This window comes from Canis lupus, chromosome 11, assembly GCF_011100685.1.
Source record: "Canis lupus familiaris isolate Mischka breed German Shepherd chromosome 11, alternate assembly UU_Cfam_GSD_1.0, whole genome shotgun sequence".
Taxonomy (NCBI): domain Eukaryota; kingdom Metazoa; phylum Chordata; class Mammalia; order Carnivora; family Canidae; genus Canis; species Canis lupus.
In genome coordinates, this window is record NC_049232.1 from 35767126 (window position 1) to 35793327 (window position 26202).

At 39.4% G+C, this 26202-nt stretch overlaps 1 protein-coding gene across 1 annotated transcript in view; it reads left to right on the forward strand.

Moving 5' to 3' along the window:
* Positions 1–26202, forward strand: part of SNAPC3 (small nuclear RNA activating complex polypeptide 3) — a 38776-nt gene that overhangs the window by 5646 nt on the left and 6928 nt on the right. Inside the window, exons 3-6 of the mRNA XM_038552437.1 lie at positions 5695–5779; positions 14197–14301; positions 16644–16793; positions 26003–26085. Coding sequence (XP_038408365.1) covers positions 5695–5779; positions 14197–14301; positions 16644–16793; positions 26003–26085 — 423 coding nt within the window. The remainder of the gene's footprint in view (positions 1–5694; positions 5780–14196; positions 14302–16643; positions 16794–26002; positions 26086–26202) is intronic.

The window sequence follows — 26202 nt, forward strand, 5'->3', positions numbered from 1 at the left end:
TGCAAGTAAATTATTAGGCTTGTGCCAAAAGCTAAAATCTGTATCTCTATGCTTTCTCTAAACCTTCCTTTCTTCTCTCCACCAATAACTTAAAAATAAAAACAAAATCTAAATACATGACCCCTATATTATGGTATAAAGTAAATACACTTGTAGCACTTTCCTCCCCCTGTCTAATATAGTTGCTGCTGGACTCATTTTATGCCTGTAAGAAAGACAAAAGACACTTGGAAGAGATTGATTCTCCTTTGATACATGCTGTCTTTAATCCATACCAAGCTAAATAACTTGTCATCTGCAGTTCTGAAATTTTTAAACTGCTTAAAGATTTTAATTCCTAGGAATAGGAGAAATTGCTACTACATGGTTACTACTGAACATTATCTTTCATCCCAAAAGCTTCAGCAGCATTACTTTAATACAATAGTGATTGCATTTTCTCTGCCCATCCTCTCACTTTGCTGGTTAACAGAGCACTGCTTCTTGCACCATTTAAAGGATATGAAAAGGAAACCTTAGAGTCCTGCAAGAAAAAGAACCGTAGAACTGAAGGACTCCTAATCTTACCACCAAAACAAAAAACAAACAAAAAAACACTAATTTACCTGGGCTTCATTAGAATGACAGAAGAGAGTACCTTTAAACTAGGATTCTTAGAAACCTTCTACCATAAGTATCACAGAATGAATAAGAAGAAATAAAATCCATAAGGAATTTGTAGAAAATGAGGAAAGAACTGTTTATACAAATCAACTGAGGAAAGCTCTCTCATTCTCCCAGGAAATAACTAGGAAACAAGAAAACTGTAAGTCTGCATTCCAAACAAAATTGAATATATTAAAACAAGGATTTGAAGATAGAAAAACACTTTGGATCTGAAACTTTGAAACTAACAACAGAAATGATGAGGAAGAGGAGGAATGGAGAAAAATGATAGAACTCAGAAAATGGAAGAAAAAGGAAAATTATCTCAAATGAATTATGAGATAACTAATGCAGAGTAGATGCAAATGGAATTTAATAAGAGTCAATGAAAGATAAGAATATAGTCAAGAGAATGCAAATGATATAAAGAAACTGAATGTAGTGAGATTGAAAAACAAGACAAGGGATCCCTGGGTGGCGCAGCGGTTTAGCACCTGCCTTTGGCCCAGGGCGCAATCCTGGAGACCCGGGATCGAATCCCACGTCGGGCTCCTGGTGCATGGAGCCTGCTTCTCCCTCTGCCTATGTCTCTGCCCCTCTCTCTCTCTCTCTCTCTCTCTCTCTCTCTGTGACTATCATAAATAAATAAAAATTAAAAAAAAAAAAGAAAAGAAAAACAAGACAAAAATATCTTCATGAGTTCCTAAAGCAGGAAAACAAAGCAATTGAACAAAACTAATACTTAATATAATCTAAAAAAATTTCCAGATTGGAAAAAAAAATCTTAATCTACAAATTAAAAGGGCTCACTGGATATCTGAGAAAATTAACCGAAAAATATCAATTCTGAGACATAACCTAATAAAACTATTAGGTTTCAGAGATAAAGATCAAGGCAATAGCAAAAAGAACACATAATATACAAAAGTGAAAGAATTAGAATGGCATTAACTTTGTAAAAGTAACATACAAAGAAGGCAACAATTGAGCAGGATTTTTTTAAAAGCTCAGTGAAAGCCCTAAAACATTAAATGTAACAAAGGTCACTTTTTAAATGCTAAAAGACACAAACTCCAATTAATATAGAATACTTAGGAATATATATATATGCATATATTCACATATAGATGTCTGTACACACACATGCAAAATAATACAGTGTATTAGGAGGTGCAAGATACATAGCTAGGAATGCACTAATAGGGCAGTTTAATAACAAATGGTAAAAAAATAAGAGAGAAAAGTTCTAAACAACATAATCAATAGGCTTTGTCTTATGGAAATCTATACACTTAAAATTTATACCCTGATACTAGAGAATACATGGCACAACCACAAAAGGTGATTGTGTATTAGGTCACAAAGAACATCTGTAGCATCCATAAAGTAAAAATACTATAAACAACACTCTGTGATCATAACATAATAAAACTAGAGTTTACTAACAAAAACAAAAATCTGCATTCTAGGGGCACCTGAATGGCTTGGTCAGTTGGGTGTACAACTCTAGGTTTCTAGATCAGGTCATAATCTCAGGGTTGTGAGATCAGGCTCCATGTGGGCCTTGCACTCAGCTGGTAGTCTGCTTGAGATTCCCTTTCTCTCTATGCTTCCCTGGCTTGTGTGTGTGTGCTCTCTCTCTTTCTTAAGTAAATAAGTCTTTAAAAAAAAAAAAAATCAGACCATTCTCTCTGGAAATTTGAAAACTCATTAAATACAGGCATACCTTGGAGATTTTGGGGGGCAGTTCCAGACCACCGCAATAAAGCAAATATTGCAATAAAGCGAGTCAGATGAATTTTGGTTTCTCAGTGCCTATAAAAGTAGTGTTTATATTATAGTCTATTAAGTATGTAGCAGTTTAATGTCTAGAAAAAGTATATACTTCAGATGAGCACTTTATTGATAAAAAATGTTGACATTTGAGCTTTCAGCAAGTCATAATCTTTGATGACATAACCATAACAAATATTGTTATAATGAAAAAATTGAAATATTAGATAAGAGTACATAAAGAAGAAAAACTATCTGTGTCTCCCAATAGTATGATAGTATACCTGAAGAATTCCAAGGAAATAAATGCTAAAACAGACCAAGAGGGATCCCTGGGTGGCGCAGCGGTTTAGCGCCTGCCTTTGGCCCAGGGCGCGATCCTGGAGACCCGGGATTGAATCCCACGTCGGGCTCCCAGTGCATGGAGCCTGCTTCTCCCTCTGCCTATGTCTCTGCCTCTCTCTCTCTCTCTCTCTCTGTGTGACTGTCATAAATAAATAAAAATTAAAAAAAATAAAAAAACAGACCAAGAAACAAGAAAAACCAGAATTCAGTGTATGAGCAGGATACAGAATTGATACATATTAAAAAATAGGCTTAATATATATGAACTAAACAATTAGAGGACATATTGGTAGAGAAAAATCCCATTTATGATGGTCAAAAAGATGATTAAATACTTAGGAATGAATTTAACAAGAAATGTGTAAAACTTAGGGACAATTTTAAAACACTCTGGGAAAACTTGGAAAAAGACTTGATAACATTGAAAGATGTCTTCTCTTCTTGAATAGGAATCCTAAAAATTACTATGATGTCAGTTCTTTTTTATTTTTATTTTTTTAAGATTTATTTATTTTAGGGAGAGCAGGGGGAAAAGGAGAAGGAAAGGGAGAGGAGGGAGAGAATTAGACTCGCTGATGAGCACAGAGTCTGACACAGGGCCCGATATCATGATCCTGAGATCATGACCTGAGCCGGAATCAAAAGTCAGACGCTGGGATCCCTGGGTGGTGCAGCGGTTTGGCGCCTGCCTTTGGCCCAGGGCGCGATCCTGGAGACCCAGGATCGAATCCCACGTCCGGCTCCTGGTGCATGGAGCCTGCTTCTCCCTCTGCCTGTGTCTCTGCCTCTCTCTCTCTCTCTGTGACTATCATAAATAAAAAATAAAAAATAAAAAAACTTCAAAAGTCAGACGCTTAACTGACTGAGCCACTCAGGTGACTCAATGTCACTTCTTTCTAAGTTAAATTAAGTGCACTCCCAGGAAAAATACCCAATGTATTGGTTATTTTATAAAGTTAGACAAGTTGGTGATAAAGTTCATATGGAATATATGCAAGAAAGATCAGAAGAAAACCCTGGAGGGGAGTGTGTGAAGGAAATTGTGAGGATGTACTAATTTTACCAGATACTAAAATACTACAAAGTTTTATAATTAAAACAGTGGCTACTAGCACATGAAGAGACAGTAGACCAGTGGAGTAGGAGAGAAGGTCCAGTTAGAGTCTAGTGCTTGTGGAAATTGAGTGCGACACTATACACAAGAATAAACTCCAAAGAGATCAGTATAAACTCATGGTTTTAAGTATATAACAGAAAAATACAGAAGTGCAGATATTCGTACACATATGGAATAACACACAGATTTATGTTTTCTACTTCTTTCCACTGAGCAGTCTAGAAAAAGTGCTGATTGCAATAACAGTGATAACACCTGGCACTCAGCTAATGGCCTCTATACACCTGTCTCATTGAGGCTCTTAGTAGTTGATTTTATGACTGAGGTTAGGGAAATGCAAGGTGAGCCTTAAGTTTCTTAATACTGTTAGAAAGTGGGTGAAAAATGTGAGCATTCAAGGGAATGTGTAAAATGTGTAAGTGGGTGAAAACTGGGTGAGCATTCAAGGGAATGCTCAAGAAAAGGATAAGGGTTTTTTTTCCAAGGCAGGAGCCAACCTGAAGGAACCCCTAACAGCCACAGGTAGAACAGTTTGATCAATAAAATAATGATAGTATTAGATTGTAACCTCTAGAATGAGATAAATGAGTTCATATTAATATAAATGATCAAACAGGTAGGATGAGAAAGTTAGGTCTTCCTCATAATACCAATGAATAAACGTAGGAGGGGGGAAATAGAGAATCACCAGTGGGCATATTCCATGGCAATAAACATCACAGACAGAATCTACTTTTGAATGCTAAAATTCCCAGGTGAAAGTTTGAGGAGAACTGAGGTTTGCCTGGTTTCAAAGGATCTCCCCCTAAATACTTATTGAGTACAAAGGAAAAGAAAATAGGAATCTGGCAGACAGAAGCTTAACCAAAGTAAGTATCACCAGTAATAAGACATATTAATATTAACATCATGAACCTCTTGGTGTGGCACACTGAGGACAACATTCTTGCAGTATTCTTGCCCACAGTGCTAGCATTACTCCAATCGGTAAGGAAATGGCAGTCTGTGCAAATTCAAGGACTTTCTATAAAATAACGAAATAGAGCTCTTTAGAAGTGTCAAGTTGATGAAAGAAAACTGCAGAATTGCAGATGAATGGAGGGAAAGAGGGAAAGGAGAAACACATGTAGTATAGTGCCCTGCAGAGGATCCTGGGGCAGAAAAAAAGGATTATATTTAAAAACTTGTGAAGGGGCACCTGGGTGGCTCAGTCTGTTAAGTGTCTGCCTTTGGCTCAAGTATCAAATCCTGAATTGGGCTCCGTGCTCATTGGGAAGTCTGCTTCTCCCTCTCTTCCCTTCCCCCCCTGTTCATGTTCATGCTCTCTCTCTCTCTCTCTCTCTCTCTTTCTCTCTTTCTTTCTCACTCTTACTGTCACTCAAATAAATAAAATCTTAACAAAAAATAAAACTTGTGAAATTCAATAAAGACTTAGAGATACTAATACTGTATTAATGCAATTTTCTGATCTTGATAATTAGGATCCTGTAAGGGGTTAACACAGGGAAAACTGGGTGAGAGAAGGGTACTCTTTGTACTATTTTTACAGCTTCTTTTAGCGTTAAGTCTAAAATTAGTTCAAGGGATGCCCGGGTGGCTTAGTCAGTTAAGCATCTGACTTGATTTTGGCTCAGGTCATGATCTCAGGTTATGAGATCAAACCCCACATGGGGATCCATGCTGAGCATGGAGTCTGCTTGGGATTCTCTCTCTCTTAAAAAATTTTTTTTCCAAAATAAAAGTTAAAGTGTTAGAGAAATCTTGGAAGACCCAGTAAAGGTATTGAAGTTTGATCTTTCTTGTTCCTCTAACAGGGTTAGAAAGAGGCTTCTGGAACAGCGGGAGGAAACTATAACCATAGATCGGGTTTGTAGACAAGAAACATTTGCTTACGAGATGGTAAGAATCTCATCTTTATCTGTTCTTCCCTTTTTTTTTTTTTTTTTTTAAGATTTTATTTATTTATTTTCATAGAGACAGAGAGAGAGCGGCAGAGACACAGGCAGAGGGAGAAGCAGGCATCATACAGAGAGCCTGACGTGGGACTTGATCCAGGGTCTTCAGCATCACGCCCTGGGCTGCAGGCGGCGCTAAACCGCTGCACCACTGGGGCTGCCCTTTCTCTGTTCTTCCCATGAAACAATGAGCACTCTGTCTTTGGGTGTTAGTGATGACTATGTATGGTAGCTTTTTCTTTTTTTTTTTTTTTTTTTTTTTTTTGTATGGTAGCTTTATATTGGAAATGCTTAGTTGAAAACAAACTTTTAGAAACCTCAGTAGGACTGGGAACTGGTAGGAGAAAAAGACCCGCAGAATTCAAGTGATGGCACATTAGACTCTTTTCAGATCTCTACCTTTATTTTTCTTTTAGTTTGATTTTGCTCTGAATTTGGCTAAATTCATGCCTTTTAATCTCCATATTGCTGGTACTTTGTTCTGCTCCTGATTTTACTTTATTTTTATTTTTTATTGTTTTTATTTTTTAAAGATTCCATATATTTATTCATGAGAGACACATAGACAGAGGCAGAGACACAGGCAGAGCGAGAAGCAGGCTCCCTGTGGGAAGCCCGATCAGGACTCAATCCCAGGATTCCAGGATCAGGACCTGAGCCAAAGACAGATGCTCAACCATTGAGCCACCCAGGTGCCCCTGATTTTAGTTTAACCACATTCTTTCTTAATCCATCATCTCACACAAATCCTCAGAAAAATTTAAGATGATGAGTAATGAGGAATTAAGTGTTAGGAGACATGATGGACTCATTCAGTTCTTACTCTTGAGGACCCACTGCATGTCAGATGCTGTGTTGGGCACCTGATAGTACATAAAGACATCTATTGTCTCCTACTTGTTTTTTTATTGTGGTAAAACTTACATAACCAAATTTACTATTTTAAATATTCAGTTTAAGTGACATTAAGTACATTCATTATGTCATGTATCCATTCACTGTTTCCAGAAATTTTCATCATCTCAAATTCTATTCTGAGTAAATAACTGCCCATTTTCTTTTTCCTCAGCCCTTGTTAACCTTTATTCTACTTTCTGTCTCTGTGAATTTGCCTGTTTTAGATACCTTATATACATGGAATCATGCAGTATTTGTCCTTTTGTCTTCAGCTTATTTTATTTAGTATAATATTTTAAAGGTTTACCTGTGTGGAGTATGTATCAAGACTTCATTCCCTTTTTTTTTTTTTTTTATAGGTCTTTTTAAAAAATTTTTATCTATTTATGATAGTCACACAGAGAGAGAGGCAGAGACACAGGCAGAGGGAGAAGCAGGCTCCATGCACCGGGAGCCTGACGTGGGATTCGATCCTGGGTCTCCAGGATCACGCCCTGGGCCAAAGGCAAGCGCTAAACCGCTGCGCCACCCAGGGATCCCTCATTCCCTTTTCTGACCGAATAATACTCTATTGTATGAATATACGACATTTTGTTTATTCATCTTCTGATGGACATTTGGCTTACTTCCAGTTTTGAATACTACAAATAATGCTGCTATGAACACCAGTATACAGGTATCTGTTGGAGTCCATTTTCGTTTCTTTTCAGTATATACCTGGGAGTGCAATTGCTTAGTCATATGATAATTCTAGGTTTTATATTTTGAGGAATCACCAAACTGTTTTCCACAGCAGTTGCATCATTTAACATTCCCACCAGCAGTGCACAAAGGTTCCAATTCCTCCACATCCTCTTCAACATTTGTGATTTTTCTGTTTATTGAGAATAGTCCTCCTAGTTGGCATAAAGTGGTATTTCATTATGGTTTCAATTTGTATTTCCCAGATGGTAAGTGATGTTAAGCATCTTTTAATGTGCTTTCTGGCAATTTGTGTATCTTCTTTGGAGAAATGTCTATTCAGATCCTTTACTGGTTTTTTAATTGGGTTGTCTCTTTATTGTTGATTTGTAAGAGTTCTTTGTATATTCTGGATTCTAGATCCTTACCATATGTGTGATTTTAAAATGCTTTCCCCCATTCCACAGGTTGTCTTTTCACTCTCTTGATAGTTTCCTCTGATGTACAAAAGTTTTAAAATTTGATCAAGTTCAGTTTATCTGTTTTTTTTTTTTTTTGGTTGTTATCTGTGCTTTTGGTAGCATACTTAAGAAACTTAACATATCCAATGTAATGAAGCTTTCCTCTGTATTTTCTTCTTAGAGTTTTATAGTTTTAGCTCTTAGTTCAAGTCTTTGACCCATTTTGAGTTAATTTTTATATATAGCATAAGGAAAAGGTTTAACATCATTCATTTGTATGTAGATATCCAGTTTTCCCAGCACCATTTGTTGAAGACTGTCCTTTCCCTTTTGAATGATCTTGGCACTTTTGTTGAAATTCACTTGACGATATAAGATTTATTTCTGAGTTCTCTGTTCTATTCTAATGGTCTGTATGTCTGTCTTATCCTGGCACCACATTGTTTTGATTATTCTAGCTTTGTGGTCATTTCTGAAATTGGGAAATTGGAGTCTTCCAACTTTGATCTTTTTCAGGATTGTTTTGGCTATTTATGGTCCTTCAAGATTGCCTAGGAATTTCAGGAGGGTTATTTTATTTCTGGGTAAGGAAAAAAAAAAGAAAGAAACCCCATATAGATTTTGATAGGTATTGAATTGAATCTGCGTATGCTTTGGAATAGTGTTTAATCTGAACAATATTACATTTTCCAATCCATGAACAGGATGTCTTTGAATTTATTTAAGTTGTCAATAATTTTGTTCAGTAATGTTTTGTAGTTTTTAAGTGTATAAGTCTTCATTTCTTTCTTTTTTTTTTTTAAAGATTTGTTATTCTTTTAAAGTAATTCTACACCCAATGTGGGGCTCAAAATCACAACCCCAAGGTCAAGAGTTGCATGCTGTACTGACTGAACCTGCCAGGCACCTCAAGTCTTTCATTTCTATTAAGTTTATTCCTAAGTATTTTATTCCTTTGGATGCTATTTTAAATGGAATTCCTTTCTTTCTTTTTTTTTTTTTTTTTTTTTTTTTTGAGAAAGAGCAGATAAGTGTGGAGGAAGGGGCAGAGGGAGAAACAGACTCCCCACTGAGCAGAGAGACCAACACAGAGCTCAGTCTCAGGACTCTGACATCATGACCTGAGCCAAAAGGCAGATGCTTAACTGACTGAGCCATCCAGGCACCCCTGGAATTTTCTTTTTCTTTTTCTTTATTCATGAGAGACACAGAGAGAGAAAGAGAGAGAGGCAGAGACACAGGCAGAGGGAGAAGCAGGCTCCATGCAGGGAGCCTGACATAGGCTCCATCCTGGGTCTCTAGGATCACGCCCTGGGCTGAAGGCAGTGCCAAACCGCTGAGCCACCCGGGCTGCCCTGGAATTTTCTTAATATCCTTTTTGAGCTGTTCACTGCTAGTTAGTATATAGAAATACAGCTGGTTTTTGTGTGTTAATTTTGTAGCCTGCAACTTTACTAAATTTATTAGCTCTAATAGAGTTTTTAGGATTTTATATATAGAATATCATGCCTGTTATCTGCAAACATAATTTTATCTCTTTCTAATGTGGTTGTTTGTTCTCTTTTACCCTTCCTTCCTCCCTCCTTTCTTCCTTCCTCCTTCTGTCCTTCCTTCCTTTTTTTTCTTAAATCTAATTGTTCTAGCTAGAATTTCTAGTACTATGTTGAATATAGACATGGCAAAAGTGCACATCCTGATATCATCATTGAATATGATTTTAGCTGTGGATTTTTCACATATGTCCTTCATAATGTTGAGGAAGTTCCCGTCTGTTCCTATTTTATTTAGTGCTTTTATTGTGAAGGGAGATTGGATTTCCTCATACTTTTTCTGCAATTCAGTTGAAATAATAATGTGGGTTTTTTCCATCTTTCTGTTAATGTGGTATTTACATTGACTGATTTGTATGTGTTAAACTGCTCTTGCATCCTGAGGATAAATGCCACTTGGTTGTGATAATCCTTTTCATATGCTACTGAATTTGGTTTGCTAGTATTTTGTTAGGGAGTTTTGCAGTTAATCTTCATAAAAGATATTGGCCTGTAGTTTTCTTGTAGCGTCTTTGTCTGGTTTTGTTGTAAGAGTATGTTGATTTTATTGAATGAGTTAAGAAGTATTTCCTCAGGGTGCCTGGCTGGTTTAGTTGGTAGAGCATGGGGCTCTTGATCTCAGAGTCCTGAATTCAGGCCTCACACTGGGCTTAGAGCTTACCTTTAAAAAATAAATAAATAAAAAGTATTCTCTCTTTCAGGCTTTTTGGAAGATGTTGAAGAGGATTGATGTTAATTAATTCTTCTTTGATTGGTACAGTTCACCAGTGAAACTATCTAGTCCTGAGCTTTTCTTTGTTAAGAGTGTTTTGTTTTTGTTTTTGTTTTTGTGTTTAAGATTTTATTTATTTATTCATGAGAGGCAGAGACCTAGGCAGAGAGAGAAGCAGGCTCCATGGAGGGAGCCCAATGCGGGACTCAATCCCGAGACTCCAGGATCATGCTCTGGGCCAAAGGCAGATAGATGCTCAACTGCTGAGCCACCCAGGTGTCCCTGTTCAGAGGTTTTTAGTTACTGGTTCAGTCTCCTTACCATTATATCAATATACCAATAAACCATTACTATTCAGATATTTTATTTTTTCTTGGATTAGTTTTGATTGTTTTCTTCCTTCTGCTTGTTTTGGGTGTAGTGTGCTCTTCTTTTTCCAGTTCCTTAGTGTATACAGTAAATACAGTAAGATTATTTACTTGAGATTGTTCTTTTTTAATGTAGATATTTATAGCTGTAACCTTCCCTCTTTGTACTGCTTTTGCTATGGCCTATAAGTTTCTTATGTTGTGTTTTCATTTTCATTTGTCTCAAGGTAATTTCTAATTTCCCTTGTGATTTTTTTTGACCCATTGGTTGTTTAAGAGTATTTTGTAATTTCTACTGAATTTTTTAGTTTTCCTTCTATTACTGATTTCTAGGTTTATTCCATTATAATCAGAAAATACTTTTTATTTTTTGTTATTTCAGTACTTCCAAATTCATTGGGACTTGGTGGTCTATCCTAGAGAATTGTTCAAGCGCACTTGAGAAGAATGTGTATTGTCAGACGGAGTGTTCTGTGTGTGTTAGGTCTCATTGGTTTGTAATGTTGTTCAAGTCCTCTGTTTCCTTATTAATTTTCTGTGTGGTTATTCTACTTGTTATTGAAAGTGGGGTATTGAAATTTCCACCGATTATCATGGAACAGTGTATTTTTCCCATTAGTTCTGTCAGTTTTGCTTCATATACTTTGGTATTCTGTTGTTAGCTATGTATGTTTATAATTATCAGACTGTCTTTTTGGATTGCACATTTTATCAATATATAGTGTCCTCTTCTGTCTCCTGTAACCTTTTTTTACTTAAATTCTATTTTGTCTGACAATAAGATAGCCACCCCACCTTTCATTTGGTAACTATTTGTGTGGAATATCTTTTCCCCTTTTTTTTTTACTTTCAACCCTTTGTATCTTCACATCTAAAATGAGTCTCTTACAGAGAGTGTATAGATGATCAATTTTTTTTAATCCAGTCTGCCAGTCGTTGCCTTTTTAATGGAAAAGTTTAGCCCATCTGTATTTAACTACTGATGAGGATTTACTTCTACCAGTTAGATATCTGTATGTTATACTATCTTTTGTTCCTTGGTTCCTCTATTATTGTCCGTTTTTTGTATTTAGTTGAATTTTTATGGTGTATTTTGTTTTCCTTCTTCCCATCTGTATGTGTTTTACTTATTTTTTTGTGGTTACCTTGTGGATTACAGTTAACATCAGAAATTTTGTTTTATTTTATTTTTTTAAAGATTTTATTTGTTCATGAGAGAGTGAGAGAGAGAGAGAGAGAGAGAGGCAGACACAGGCAGAGGGAGAAACAGGCTCCATGCAAGGAGCCTGACGTGGGACTCGATCCCAGGACTCCAGCAACACATCCTGGGCCAAAGGCAGGCGCTAAACTGCTGAGCCACCCCGGTGTCCCAACATTAGAAAATTATAACAACCTAGTCTTAATGATACCAACTTTGTTTCAGTAGTACCTTGAAGCGTAGATAACTCTGCTCATATACATCTCTGTCCTTCTCCTTTAATGTTGTTATTGTCTCAGATTACATCTTTGTAAATATTGTTATGTGCATTTGCTGTTGGGGAAAAAGCTATAATGAAAAAGTACAGTAATTCTGGCTTTTATATTTGTGTATGTCATTGCTGTTACCAGTATTCTTCACTTCTTATGGATTCAAGTTACTTTCTAGTGTCTTTCTCATTTCATCCTGAAGAACTCTCTTTAGCATTTCTTATACAAAGTCTACTGGTAATGAACTCCCTCACCTTTTTTTTTCTTTTTATCTGGAAATGCCTTAATTTCTTTATCATTCCTGAAGGATAGTTTTGCCAGGTGTAGAATTCTGGTTAATGTTTTTTTTATTTCATGGCTTTAAATATGTTGCCCTACTCCCTTATCTTCATAGTTTCTGTGAGAAGATGTCTGTCACTTATTGAGCAGCCTGATTTCTTTTAGTTGTCTATGTTTCCTTTAGCTCACTGAGTTCATTTAAGACAGTTGATGTAACATCTTTGACTAGTAACTACTATATCTGGGCTTCCTCAAGGGTGGTTTTTGTCAGATCTTTTTTTTTTCTTTTGAATGTGACATGGTCTCTTGTTTCTTTGTATGCTTTATATAAGTTTTTGTTGAGAATAATATATACTGGACATTCTGAGTATATTTTTTTACTTGTGGATTATTGGAGTGACAAGTACTCCTTGTTATGTATGGTTATGAATATTTATTTCATTATCTCTGTGGGCAGCCAGTGACCTGTTCAAGATTTCCATAAATATCTGTCTCCACACATGAGGAGGGTAAAAAAAAGGCCCTGTTTTTAAATTAACCAATAGCTGCTGACTGGGAAGCCACTGCTGGCAGGAGGCCCAACACCAAGGCAAGTGTCAACACCACGCCATCAAGATATCACCAGAGCAACCAAAACAGTCCCCAGCTTAGGAAGAACAAGGTCCCCCTTGCTTGTCATAGCATCAGCTGTCTGTTCCAGGAACATGGGCCTCTATTTCCACATCTGCAGTGAGGCTGAGGAATGGGGGATGGTAGTTGTTTTGCACTCTGTGTTTATTTATGAAACACCAGCAGCTTGTCTTTTTATTCACTTTCCTAGTTGATATAACTGACTGATCGGGTTCCAGAATTCCAAAATAGTTGAATCCAGTCTCTCGTTCCATCTTATTGGTTGCTTTGGTGGAGGGAATGATCTCTAAAGCTGCCTCCTATGCTGTTTTGCATAAAGTCACTCCCTCTGATTTTTGCACCTGTACTTCTTTAACTAGTCTACTCTAGTGGTGGCTATTTTATAGTAATTGTGCATGCATAATAGAAGTGTGAGATATTGGGGCACCTGGGTGGCCCAGTAGGTTAAATGTGTACCTTTGGCCCAGGTCATTATCCCAGGGTCCTGGGATCAAGCCCTGCATCGTTGCTTCTCCCTCTCCCTCTGTCTGCTGCTCCCCCTGCTTGTGCAAATAAGTCAAATAAATAAAATCTTAAAAAAAAAAAAAAGAAAGAAAGCGTGAGGTATTACAGATGTGATGATAGTGTTGTAAAAAGCAAGACAGTGTGGGTTTTAGAGCCAAACAGATCTGTATTTGCATTGTAACTTGCTGATATTCCTTGGGTAAATCTGAACTCTGCATCAGCTGTCAAATAGCTTTTGTAATACTATGAGCAGAGATACATAAAAGTGTTAATAGTAACTGTAAATGCCAGTGTTATACCAACATTAGTTGATATTCCTGTTTTGTCATCAGTTGTTAAGCACTTAGTCCCAAACATTATTAGATATTTTATGTACACATTCCCAGCAGTAGTTCTATAAAATGAGTATTTTCTGTGAGCTGTTTTTGTTTTGTTTTTAAAAAATAGAAGATGAGGGGATCCCTCGGTGGCTCAGCAGTTTAGCGCCTGCCTTTGGCCCAGGGCGCACGATCCTGGAGTCCTGGGATCGAGTACTGCATCAGGCTCCTGGCATGGAGCCTGCTTCTCCCTCCTCCTGTGTCTCTGTCCCCCGCCCCCCATGTCTATCATAAATAAATAAATCTTTAAAATAAAAAAAAATAGAAGATGAAGCAAAAGCTTAGAGAGGTTTTGCCAATTTTCTTAAAACTAAAATTAGGAGTCAGACACAGAGCTGTCTGACTCCAGATCTTACTTATGGCTGTTGTTCCCACTGCCTCTTAATCTGAGTTGTTGTGTGATTTTAAGGTCTTTTACTTATTTTTCTCCCTCAGGAGTCACATGCCATAGGAAAAAAACCTGAAAATCCAACAGACATGATTGAAGAAGGGGAGCTTATCCTATCTGTGAATATCTTGTACCCTGTTATATTTCATAAGGTCAGTAGTAAAACCTTTTGAATTTCACAGATAATACAGGTGACTTTTGTCAAAGGGTCTAATTATTTGAAGCATCACAATCCTTAAGGTTCAAAATAGATGCAAACATGCTGTTTTTTGTGATAGTTATAACATTAAAATGTATTATTCTTAATTCCTACACTGGAGGCAACTGAAAGTATATGTAAATCTACAGTGATTCTAATTATATTAATTCTTGGATTTATTTTTTAGTTTTAGAATGTTTTTGTTTTGTTTTTTTTTTTACAGAGTAGATGACTGGTAAAGGAGTGGGGTAACTTTTGCTGAGCAATTCAGAACACTTGGGAGGTTGTCTAACTAAAGACCGCTCTTCTTTGATGAAAATACAGAATGTTAACAGGTTAGGGATATTCAGAAATGTCTTAGAGGTCTCTAATAAAAAGAACTCTGAGGGATCCCTGGGTGGCGCAGCGGTTTAGTGCCTGCCTTTGGCCCAGGGCGCGATCCTGGAGATCCGGGATCGAATCCCGCGTCAGGCTCCCGGTGCATGGAGCCTGCTTCTCCCTCTGCCTGTGTTTCTGCCTCTCTCTCTCTCTCACTGTGTGCCTATCATTAAATAAAAAAAAAAAAAAAAAAAAAAAGAACTCTGTCCTGGCCCAGACTGTATGTATTCTTTTTTTTTTTTTTTATTAAAGATTTTATTTATTTATTCATGAGAGACAGAGAGAGAAAGACGCAGAGACCACAGGCAGAGGGAGAAACAGGCTCCATGCAGGGAGCCTGACGTGGGATTCGATCCTGGGACTCCAGGATCATGCCCTGGGCCGAAGGCAGGCGCCAAACCGCTAAGCCACCCAGGGATCCCCCCCACCTTTTTTTTAATTAAAAATTTTATTTATTTATTCATGAGAGATAGAGAGAGAAAGAGAGTTTATGTATTCTTGATCCCCCAAATAGATGTGTCATAAACTTTGATAAGGTTTAACTGAAATATTACTATATGTGAATTGCATTTGTGAATATAAATAGTAGTGAACCATCTGGGATATAGTTATTATTAATGACCTTGTTTGATCATGATCTGAAATTACCAGTCAGACCAAACCAAGAAAACTGAACCTCTCATCTCTAACATGAGAGTAGCGTATTGACTGCTTGACTTCAGTGAGGTAACTTCCAGCAGGAAATTTTACAACACACTGCTGCTGGGGCGCCTGGGTGGATCAGTCAGGGGAGGGTCCAACTCTTGATCTCCGGTCAGGTCTTGATCTCATGGTTCAAGCTCTGGGTTGGACCATCATCATAATGATGATGATGATAATGATAATAAAACACGATGCTGCTAGATGAAGTTATATTCCAAACGTTCTTGCTAATGTCATTTTAGTAGCATCTTGATTATAAACTATAGCTTAAACTAAAAAAATTCTATTGCCAATATCTTAGTCCATTCTGACCACTATAACAAAGTATCACTGATTGAGTGGCTTATAAACAGCAGTTTATTTGTCACAGTTCTGGAGGCTGACAGTCCAACATCAGGCAGCTAGCACAGTCAGGGGAGGGCCCTCCTTCAGGTCACGACTTCTCATGTGGCAGAAGGAGTTAGGGAGCTCTGTGGGATCTTTTACAAGGGCACTAATCCCATTCATGAGGCTTCACCCTTGTGACTTCATTACCTCCACACTATCACTTGGGCAGTAGGATTCCAGTGTCTGAATTTGGGGCGGACACAAGACATTCAGACCATAGCCTCCAGTGTCTCAATTGTGTCTGTGGGATTTTCACTTGGGGGGTAGCTGAGTGACCAAGATTTTTTTATTACTCAGTGTTTCCTGAGAGGAGTGAGTATGCCACACCTACAGGGCTACAACGAGAAGCACTGGTAACAGAAGAAGTGAGGAGCCAAAGGCCACAGCCTCCTTTATCAAGGTTTCCATGGGAAGCGCAGGGCAGGGTAGAATGAATAGTTTAGGCTTGAGTAGTGTGAATAATTCCAGCAGGCCCTGGGGTGTAGGTAGGGGCTGTCCCTAGTTGTCCCCTACCTGACCTTACATTGATTTAGGACAGGGGAGATACTGACTTGCTCTGTGAGAGTTAAAACAACAAAGCAGCTTCAGAGACCAGGCTCTGGATCACAGGGGAGATGTAAACAATTTTGGCCATTAATATGGACTGAAATTAATGGATGCCAAATTGACAAATATAGAACCTAAGAAAAACACAGGACACTGAGTTATGGGGATAATTTTAAATTAAGAAAACCAGTAGCTTCGTTTGGATCTGGTCAGGACAGGATTTATGGTTTAGTTGCTTCGTCTCTAAGTGGACAGTTAACTTATTTACCGTTTGACTTTTAGCACAAAGAACACAAACCATACCAGACAATGCTGGTCTTGGGCAGTCAGAAGCTCACAGAACTGAGAGATTCAATTTGCTGTGTCAGTGACCTGCAGATTGGTGGGGAATTCAGCAGCACGCCCGATCAAGCTCCTGAGCACATAAGCAAAGTAAGGTGTTTCTTTTTTTTCTTAACTCTCATAAAACAAGAAATAATAATAATAGTAATACCAAGCTAAGTAAGTAGTGATTATTCTAGCAGGCTCATAAATGTTCCAATAAATCCATTTGTGCCATTTCATCAAGCATATCACTTCCCTTCTTTTTGTCATCAAGACATTTTCAAAGACGAAGCTGTGCTCAGTTTGGATCTCTTCTTTCCCCTTCATTTCTCAGCCATGCTGTGTGTACACCCTTCCTTTTAAGGTCATAGGAGCTACCTCATTGTCTAACCTCTTCTCCATGTTCATCCAGCTTGATCTCACTTAGCATTTGAATTTGCTCTTCATTCTCTCCTCCTCTTTCACACTGTGTGAGTGCTATCTGTCCTAACTCCCCCACCCAGTCAACGGCTGGAGTCTGCCTGAGAGCCTCACTGCCCAAAGCAAGTCCTGTCGGTCTCAGGACCATACCACGCAGGGACACAGAAGTATCTGACCTTGGTCCTTGTTGCCGTTTTGCACAGAGGTGCTCTCAGAAGGTTGGAGAAACTTTACATATGCGTTGGATAAGGATGGAAAGGAGGAGAGTAGTTGACTTGCCACCCACAAAGTTTTCCAAAGGGATTGCTTGCCCAGTAAAGTAGTAGGGCTTTGATCCCGCTGAATTTCATGGTAGGGCAGACTTGAGCTAATTCTGTTACTTGGTATAATTTTGGTCAAAGACCTCAGATTTCCTGACCCCCGTAGAAGGGGTTGCACGTGCTGTAGATGAGAAAAGGATATTCGGGTCAGCTAGAATGGAGAGTGAGTTTGAACAAGAACCACCACAGTCCTTGTTTTTGCTGGTTCTTGTGCCTCCAGCCACATTACTGCTATTAAAATGTAGGCCTCACTTGGTGGTCCTTGTAAATTCTCCTGGTCTTTCCCCAGTTTTCATGGTTTTGAGTGCACTCTAATTTTCGTTAGGGTCTCTCTGTCACTGCACTTTCTCCTGATTTTGTAACCATTATTTTGAGTGCCTCCTGGCCATTGCCACTTAGCCTCGGTGCTGCCTGGCGTCTTTATTACATTTCTTTCTTTCTTTCTTTTTTTTTTTTTTTTTTTTTTAAGATTTTATTTATTCATGGAGACACAGAGCGGGGGGGGAGAGGGAGAGAGAGACAAGCAGGCTCCATGTAGGGAGCCTGACGTGGGACTCCATTCCGGGTCTCCAAGATCATGCCCTGGGCTGAAGGCAGTGCTAAACCACTAAGCCCCCCAGGCTGCCCTTTATCACATTTCTATAGTCAATTCACTCTTCCCCATTTCAGGGGAACTGTGTGACTCATTCAGAAGTGGCCTCCATCATCTCCTCACGGCTTATCATCATTGGAAACCCTTGCTGTTTGTTTCACGGAGACAATAAAGTAACTTCAGAAAGAACTTTCCATCACCTCTCACCTACATTTAGTTATCTGCCCATCTGCCCGTGTACCCTGCCTTGCCACCTGGGACAGTGGCTAGACTAAAGCTGCTGCCACCTGAGGCCAGGCTGCCTGTCCTGGACCTCACATCATGGTTTGGTCCATTCTAGAGCTCTCCCGTCGTTACAGATGCGCTGTGGTATCTCCCTTCCTAAAACTTTTCTTCCACCACACGTCTTCCCCCCAGCCACCAACCTCATCTTTCTGCCTCCTCAACAAACTATTCAGACTTAATAACAATGAGTAGTAATAATAATGATTGAATAATAGCCCCTAAGCTCATTGTTTATCTTTTTCTGCCATCACTTTGTCTTGCACTCACTTTGTTTCCCACTCCTCCTTGAAAATCACTTTTTTAAAAAGACTATTTATTTGAGAGGGAGACACACACACACACAGGAAGAGAGGGCAGAGGGTGACGGAGAGGCCAACTCCCTGCTGAGTGGGGAGCCCCACGCGGGGCTCAATCCCAGTACCCTGAGATCATGACCCTTGCTGAAGGCAGACGCCAAACAGACTGAACCACCCAGGTGTCCCTTTGAAAATCGCTTTATCAACGCCACCATAGACTTAGTTCTTACCTTTTCTGACCAGTCATTGGCACATGATACAATTGAATATTCCTTCTTCCTTGCAACATTTTTTACTTACTTAGCTTTTAATGTGTTACACCCACCTGATTTCTTTTTGTCTGACTGATTTGAATTAATTCCTTTGCTGGGTGCTTCTCATTCTCCTGACTTCTGTTGTAAAGCCCTGGGAGTCCATCCTCAGACCTTACCTCTGTTTGTCTTATCCAGATTTATAGCTATAAATGCTGGGACTCCCAGGATTATATCTCTGATTTCAGCATCTTTTCTGATCTCCAGACTTCTGTATCCAACAGTCTCCTTGATGGTTTTTTAACTTAAGTTTTATTTAAGTAATGTCTAACCCATCGTGGGGCTCTAACTCACAACGCTGAGATCAAGTTGCATGCTTCTGCAACTGAGCCAGGTGCCCCATCCTTGACAGTTTTTACTGGATGTCTGATAGCCATCTCAAACTTAATCTGTTCAAAAGCAAACTCTAGGGCAGCCCGGGTGGCTCAGTGGTTTAGTGCCACCTTGGGCCCAAGGCCTGGTCCTGGGGTCCCGGGATTGGGTCCCACGTTGGGGTCCCTGTGGGGGGCCTGCTTCTCCCTCTGCCTATGTCTCTACCCCTCTCTGTCTGTCTGTCTCTCTCTCTCATGAATAAATAAATAAAATCTTTGAAGGAAAAAAAAAAAAAACTCCAGATCTTTCTGCCTCAATCTATGCCTTTCGCATTGTTCCTATCTCAGTAAATATGCCCATTTTGCATCTAGTTACTTCAGCTAACAAATATATTTAGGCGGTGCCCAGGTTTCTGATCCTTTACAAGGTACCAGACTGTTAAACTGCTATTCCTTCCTTCCTGGACTAGCCTACTGACAGCTCTCCTTGCTCCCTTCACACTTCTGTTTTTCCTCTCCACCAGCCAGAATGATACTTTTAAAGTATCAGTCAGAGCTGCAGTGGCTTCCTCTTACATCTAGGAGAAGAATATACATCTTTATTATAGTCTGCACATAGACCATTATCTGGTCCTTTCTGCCCACCACTCTCATATCCTACCACGCTCTCCCTTGTCTTCAAGCCACAATGCCAGGGGCCACCTGGGTGGCTTGGTTGGTTAAGCTATTGACTCGATTTTGGCTCAGGTCATGATATCAGGGATATGAGATCACCTTAAGTTGGGCTCTTCTGGGATCCCTGGGTGGCGCAGCGGTTTGGCGCCTGCCTTTGGCCCAGGGCGCGATCCTGGAGACCCGGGATCGAATCCCACATCAGGCTCCTGGTGCATGGAGCCTGCTTCTCCCTCTGCCTATGTCTCTGCCTCTCTATCTCTCTCTCTCTGTGTGACTATCATAAATAAATAAAAATTTAAAAAAAAAAAAAAAAAGTTGGGCTCTTCTGTCATCATGGAGTCTGCTTGAGATTTTTCTCTCTCTCCCCTTTCCTCCCCTTCTTGCTCTCTTTCTAAAGAAAATAAATAAATAATAAATGTTTTAACATTTTTTAAAAATAAAGTCTTTAAAAAGAAATTGATCCTGACATTCTCCAATCTAAAAATCGAAGTGGATCCCCTGTAGGCTGACATAGAAGGACTTTTGTAATGATGATTCCAAAGTTAACCTTCCATACTATCCACCCCCTACTTCTGTACTTTATGCTTCAGCCATAGATAATTTTATGTTGCTCAAACATAACACTTTCTCATGCCTTTGAATATTTGAAAATGATAGGAAGCCCTCTCCCTCCCTCCATCCATGTGGTTCATATTCACATTTCCAAACCCAGCTTAAGACTCACTTATTACATAAAATTTTTCCTGACTGTCCTCTCTCTGCCACTCTGGAACCATTTCGTTTGGCCATTATAGTGCCTGTGATAATCAGCTGGTGCTATTTGATATGTCTCTGCCCCACAAGGCTGGCTGTATTCCAGTCCTTTTGGTGATTGGCAAGGAGACCAGCGAAAGAGACCATATGACTCACACATAAATTTCACTTCGTTTTTCAGTTAAACCAAAAATGGTTTTAAGATAATTGGTTTCCTCAGTTTTGGCATCATGGTGCTTTTGGAAATAAACATGAGATTAAAGAGAAACAAATGGAATTTTAAGGCTGTATGCAGGCTGGGAAATGAGACATTTATCTTTTCTTTTAAAGGAGAAGCCGCAGTTTCTCAACCCTACCAAAACAAAAACAAAAAAACCCCCACCAAACCCTGTAATTATAAGGTTTTTATAAATTCACCTTAATAAGCAAAATCTGAATTCACTCTCATGGCCACTGTGTTACCACTGCTCAAAGCAGTTGGAGTCGGACCTGGTAATCGGTCTTAGCACCAGGAACCCTGAGAGAGGATTTGTAACCAGGCATGGCTAGGTCGTTGTGTTTGTACATCAGTGCTGATGGATTCAGCAGCTTTCTAAGCAGGGGTGGATGACCCATCGTCCTATTTTAAATACTTAAGACACGCACAGTTGTATTGTTTCTGCCTCTTCTGTCTCTTTATTAAAATAATGTCCTTTCTGATTATTGAGTACTTACCATGTGCTAGACAGACAGCACGTTTTGGACAGAATTATCACCATTTGAAAAGTAAGAAACAGGGCAGCCCCGGTGGCGCAGCGAATTTAGCGCCACCTGCAGCCCAGGGCATGATCCTGGAGACCCTGGATCGAGTTCCACATTGGGCTCCCTGCATGGAGCCTGCTTCTCCCTCTGCCTGTGTCTCTGCCTCTCCGTGTGGGGGGGGGGGGTGGGTATGGGTGTGGGTGTGTGTCTATGAATAAATAAATAAAATCTTTAAAAAAAAAAAAAAAAGAAAAGTAAGAAACAGTTGCATCAGTGTGCTGTCATGAGTTGCCTGTTCAATGAGCAGGGGTGGAGGCTGGATTCAGACCCTTGTCAACGTGCCTTCCAAGCCGCATGGTCTTTGCCGTGTTGGCGGGACGCCAGGTGAGAGGCAGCTTTCCCTGCCCTTCTGGGTGCTTCCAGAGGAGGCCCCAAGTGCAAACTCAGCTGTGCTGTGAGTCGTAGCAGGTTTCTAATGCCTGGACTCTGGAATATGCCTGTTCAGAGAGCTGTGTGTTTCCTCCCAGCTATGGTTTTAGGAGAGTGAACTCCTAAATCAGTGAGTTTGCAGATACTGACATTTGTTTGACCTATGGAGAGATTGTTATTTCACTGATTGGTATATGTATTTTATGCTACATAGACCATATATGTACCATAAAATAAAAATATGTATATGTATACCATATACATATTTTTAAGTTTTTCTTTGGGATTTTTCTTTTTTTTCTGTTTATCTGAGTCCTTGTCTTTCTTGATGAGTCTGGTGCCTTGGAAAATGTTGACTACACCAGAAATAATATGAGTCCTTATGTACCCATTACCCACCTTCCCCAGTTCTCAGCGTTTGCCAAATCGTTATGTGTTCACTTCATGCTGTTGTCACACCTTACAAAACTTGAGAATTGGTCCTTAAGTTATAATGCTTTTTTAGACAGGTATTTGGCTTGTATTCCACTGGTAATCACAGGGAAAAAAAATCAATGAGTTGCAGTTTTTGTAGCTGAGGAAAGGAGAATCTTCACTCCAACAAGCAAGAATTTTGAATATTAACTTAGATGACTTTATTATGTGAGAAGACTGGGAGAATTGGACCAGTATATTTAAATCTCTTTTAAAAGCTTATGTCTAAAATGTAATGTGTTTTGCTAACGTGTTTGTTTTTGGACTATAATATTAAAGGATGAAGTGCATTCTTTAAATATATGTATAAGATGAGTGCCAGTATTTTCTTCTCTCGTGGGTTTTTTTTGTTTGTTTGTTTTTTTGTTTTGTTTTTTTCTTTTTAATGGTCTCTCACATTTTAATATCTAATCTTTTTTTATGTTGCTCAGATTAGTTCATCTTTTGGGAGGGCAGTAATCTCTTAAGGGTCTTGCTTAGAGGAACTTTATTTATTTATTTATTTTTTAATTTTTATTTATTTGTGATAGTCACAGAGAGAGAGAGAGAGAATGAGGCAGAGACACAGGCAGAGGGAGAAGCAGGCTTCATGCACCGGGAGCCCGATGTGGGATTCGATCCCGGGTCTCCAGGATCGCGCCCTGGGCCAAAGGCAGGCGCCAAACCGCTGCGCCACCCAGGGATCCCGCTTAGAGGAACTTTAAAAAAAAGACTTTGCACGGAATGCCCAGGTGGCTTAGTGGTTGACCATCTGCCTTCGGCTCGGGTCATGATCCCAGGGTCCTCGGATTGAGTCCCACATTGAGCTCCCCTCTGGGAGCCTGCTTCTCCCTCTGCCTGTGTCTCTGCCTCTCTCTGTGTCTCTCATGAATAAATAAACCTTAAAAAAAAAAAAAAAAAAGACTTAGCACATACTGCTCTGTTGCTTATTATAAATAAAGCCCTGGTGTAGGACAAAGAGCTGCTTCAGTGTCTCTCCCATTACCATTTTTCTCATAGCAGATCCTAGGGAATACTTCTGAAAAGTTCTAATACAGCTGATTTGAATATTAGCAACACAACAAACATGCCTAGAATTATATATAAATGACTTTGTTCACATGATCATATTAGTTTTCCATAGTTACTTTGTTTATAAAGTGGAAATAGAAAGTAGAGGCTGGGGCTACATTAGGTACCTAACAGAAGTAACTTCTTACATTGGCTTTTTTCCATGTTGATTGGCAATCCTCCCCTCCCCCAAAGCTGGTCAGCAAAACTAGCTGACAAATAGGGAAACTAGTTAGTGAGAATCTCTGGTTGCCACTGAAAAGCAAAATTACCTGGTGTTGAGGCTGCTCACGTCTTCTATTTGTGTACTGAGACAGGGAAAAGTTACTAATGGATGAGTTTGGATTTATTTATTTATTTGTTTGTTTATTTATTTATTTATTTATTTATTTTTAAAGATTTTATTTATTTATTCACGAGAGACACACAGAGAGAGAGAGGCAGAGACACAGGCAGAAGGAGAAGCAGGCTCCATGCGGGAGCCCGACGTGGGACTCGATCCCAGGTCTCCCGGATCACACCCTGGGCTGCAGGCGGTGCTTAACCGCTGCGCCACCGGGGCTGCCCTGAGTTTGGATTTAGATGGAGAACTGTTCCCCTTCTAAATAATAATTATGCCAACCAAACGCATTAAGTTGCCTAAATCACTTCAAGTTCCATAGAAGCATTTTGTAATGGAAAAACCCTGAAACTTTTTTTCTTTTAATTTTTTTTTTTTTTTTTTTTTTTTTTTTATGATAGTCACACAGAGAGAGAGAGAGAGGCAGAGACATAGGCAGAGGGAGAAGCAGGCTCCATGCACCGGGAGCCCGACGTGGGATTCGATCCTGGGTCTCCAGGATCGCGCCCTGGGCCAAAGGCAGGCGCTAAACCTGCTGCACCACCCAGGGATCCCAAAAAACCCTGAAACTTTTTATGTCTAAGTAAGGCAGTGTTCTTTCAGAACATTTATTTTAGACCCTAGCTTACCTCTTTGAGGGTCCAGAAGTTTATTTTGTGGTGGTTTTTGTGTGAACAGCAGCTAGACAGGGCATTCTAATACAGATTATCCTTTTAGCTCTGTAAGCACCTGGGAAGAAGGTAATGGCTTTACTCCTGTGTTACATGAGGAAACAGAGGGTCAGGGAAATCAAATGACAGCCCAATGAGAAACAGCACAGCCAATCTCATAAGGGTGTCATCAGACTGTGACACCAGTGCCAGATAGTCTGTAAATGACCAGATTACAGACTATCTGCCAGTGCCAGATAGTCTGTAAATGATGGAATGAATCCCTTGCCCATTTGAATCACCTGGGGAACTTGGGAAAACCTTGGTGCCTGGGCCATATGCTGAGAGATTCTCATTTAATGGCCTTGAGACTTGGTCTTTGGTGTCTCTATGATTCTGATGGGCAGTGAGGAACAGGAGACACCCTTCTGCAAAGTCTGGTAGGCTGAAAGTTAAGAAGCCTGACAGTTCAGACCAGTTGTGTGACTGCTGTGGTACTTAACTGGTAAGATTACTTGAGTCAGGGACGCCTGGATGGCTCAACGGTTGAGACCTGCCCCTGGCTCAGGGCGTGATCCGTGGTCTCAGGATCGAGTCCCACGTCAGGCTCCCTGCATGGAGCCTGCTTCTCCCTCTGCCTACGTCTCTGTCTTTCTCTCTCTGTGTCTTTCATGAATAATAAAATGAAATCTTAAAAAAAAAAAAAATTCCTTGAGTCAGAATATTCAAATTCTGCCTAAAAATTATTGAAAATTTGAAGGGAGAATTTTTATAAAAGTACACTGAGGAGCACCTGATGATGTAGCTGGTTGAGCATCCAAATCATGGTTCTGGTTCCCGTCGTGATCTCAGGGCCATGGGATCAAGCCTTACTTCAGGCTCCATACTTAGTGTGGCATTTGCTCCCTTTTCCCTCTCACTCATGCTCTCTTCTCTCTCAATTAAATCAAACTTAAAAAAAAAAAAAAAAAAAGGACACTGAAACTATTAAAAAAAAAAATAACAGAAAAACATAACACTATGATCACTTATTATCGCTGTGGAACTACCAAAGATGTGACTTTCAGTTTTTCATGCTAGGATCCAACGTAACTCACTATAATAAAATAGTATTGAAGTTTATTTCACTTCTGATTAGGTTCCTTTCATGAGTCTCAGAATAAATTTAAATCAGACTTAGTGATTAAAACAGGAATAGGATAAAATTGAAAATAGCAGCAAGGATCAGATCTTTACACTTTCTTTTTTTTTTTAATATTTATTTATTTATGATAGACATAGAGAGAGAGAGAGGCAGAGACACAGGCAGAGGGAGAAGCAGGCTCCATGCCAAGAGCCCGACGCGGGACTTGATCCCGGGACTCCAGGATCGCGCCCTGGGCCAAAGGCAGGCGCTAAACCGCTGAGCCACCCAGGGATCCCCGATCTTTACATTCTCATCCCTGGTAAATAGCATAGTACTTGTCACATAGGAGGTTCCCATTAATTAAATTAATGAGCTAAAAAAATAAATAAATAAATAAAATAATGAGCTAAGCATATTCTGTGAAGTTGCATGAAGTTACTATAAAGCATGTAAGTGTGGTTTTATGACTTACAAATTTTGAATTGGCAGCAATTTCATAATTGTGAATAGAGGACTTTATTCAATGCCATCTATTTCCTTGTAGGACCTGTACAAATCAGCCTTCTTTTATTTTGAAGGGACATTTTACAATGATAAAAGATACCCTGAGTGCAGAGATTTGAGCAGGTACAGTTTTCAAAAATCTTCTGAGTCTTTCCTGTTTCTAGTTTTTAAAATAGCAAGATCTCCACAAATCCTGTTACTGGTCTGCTAAGGGTCTTTGCCAACGAATTGTTTTGTTAG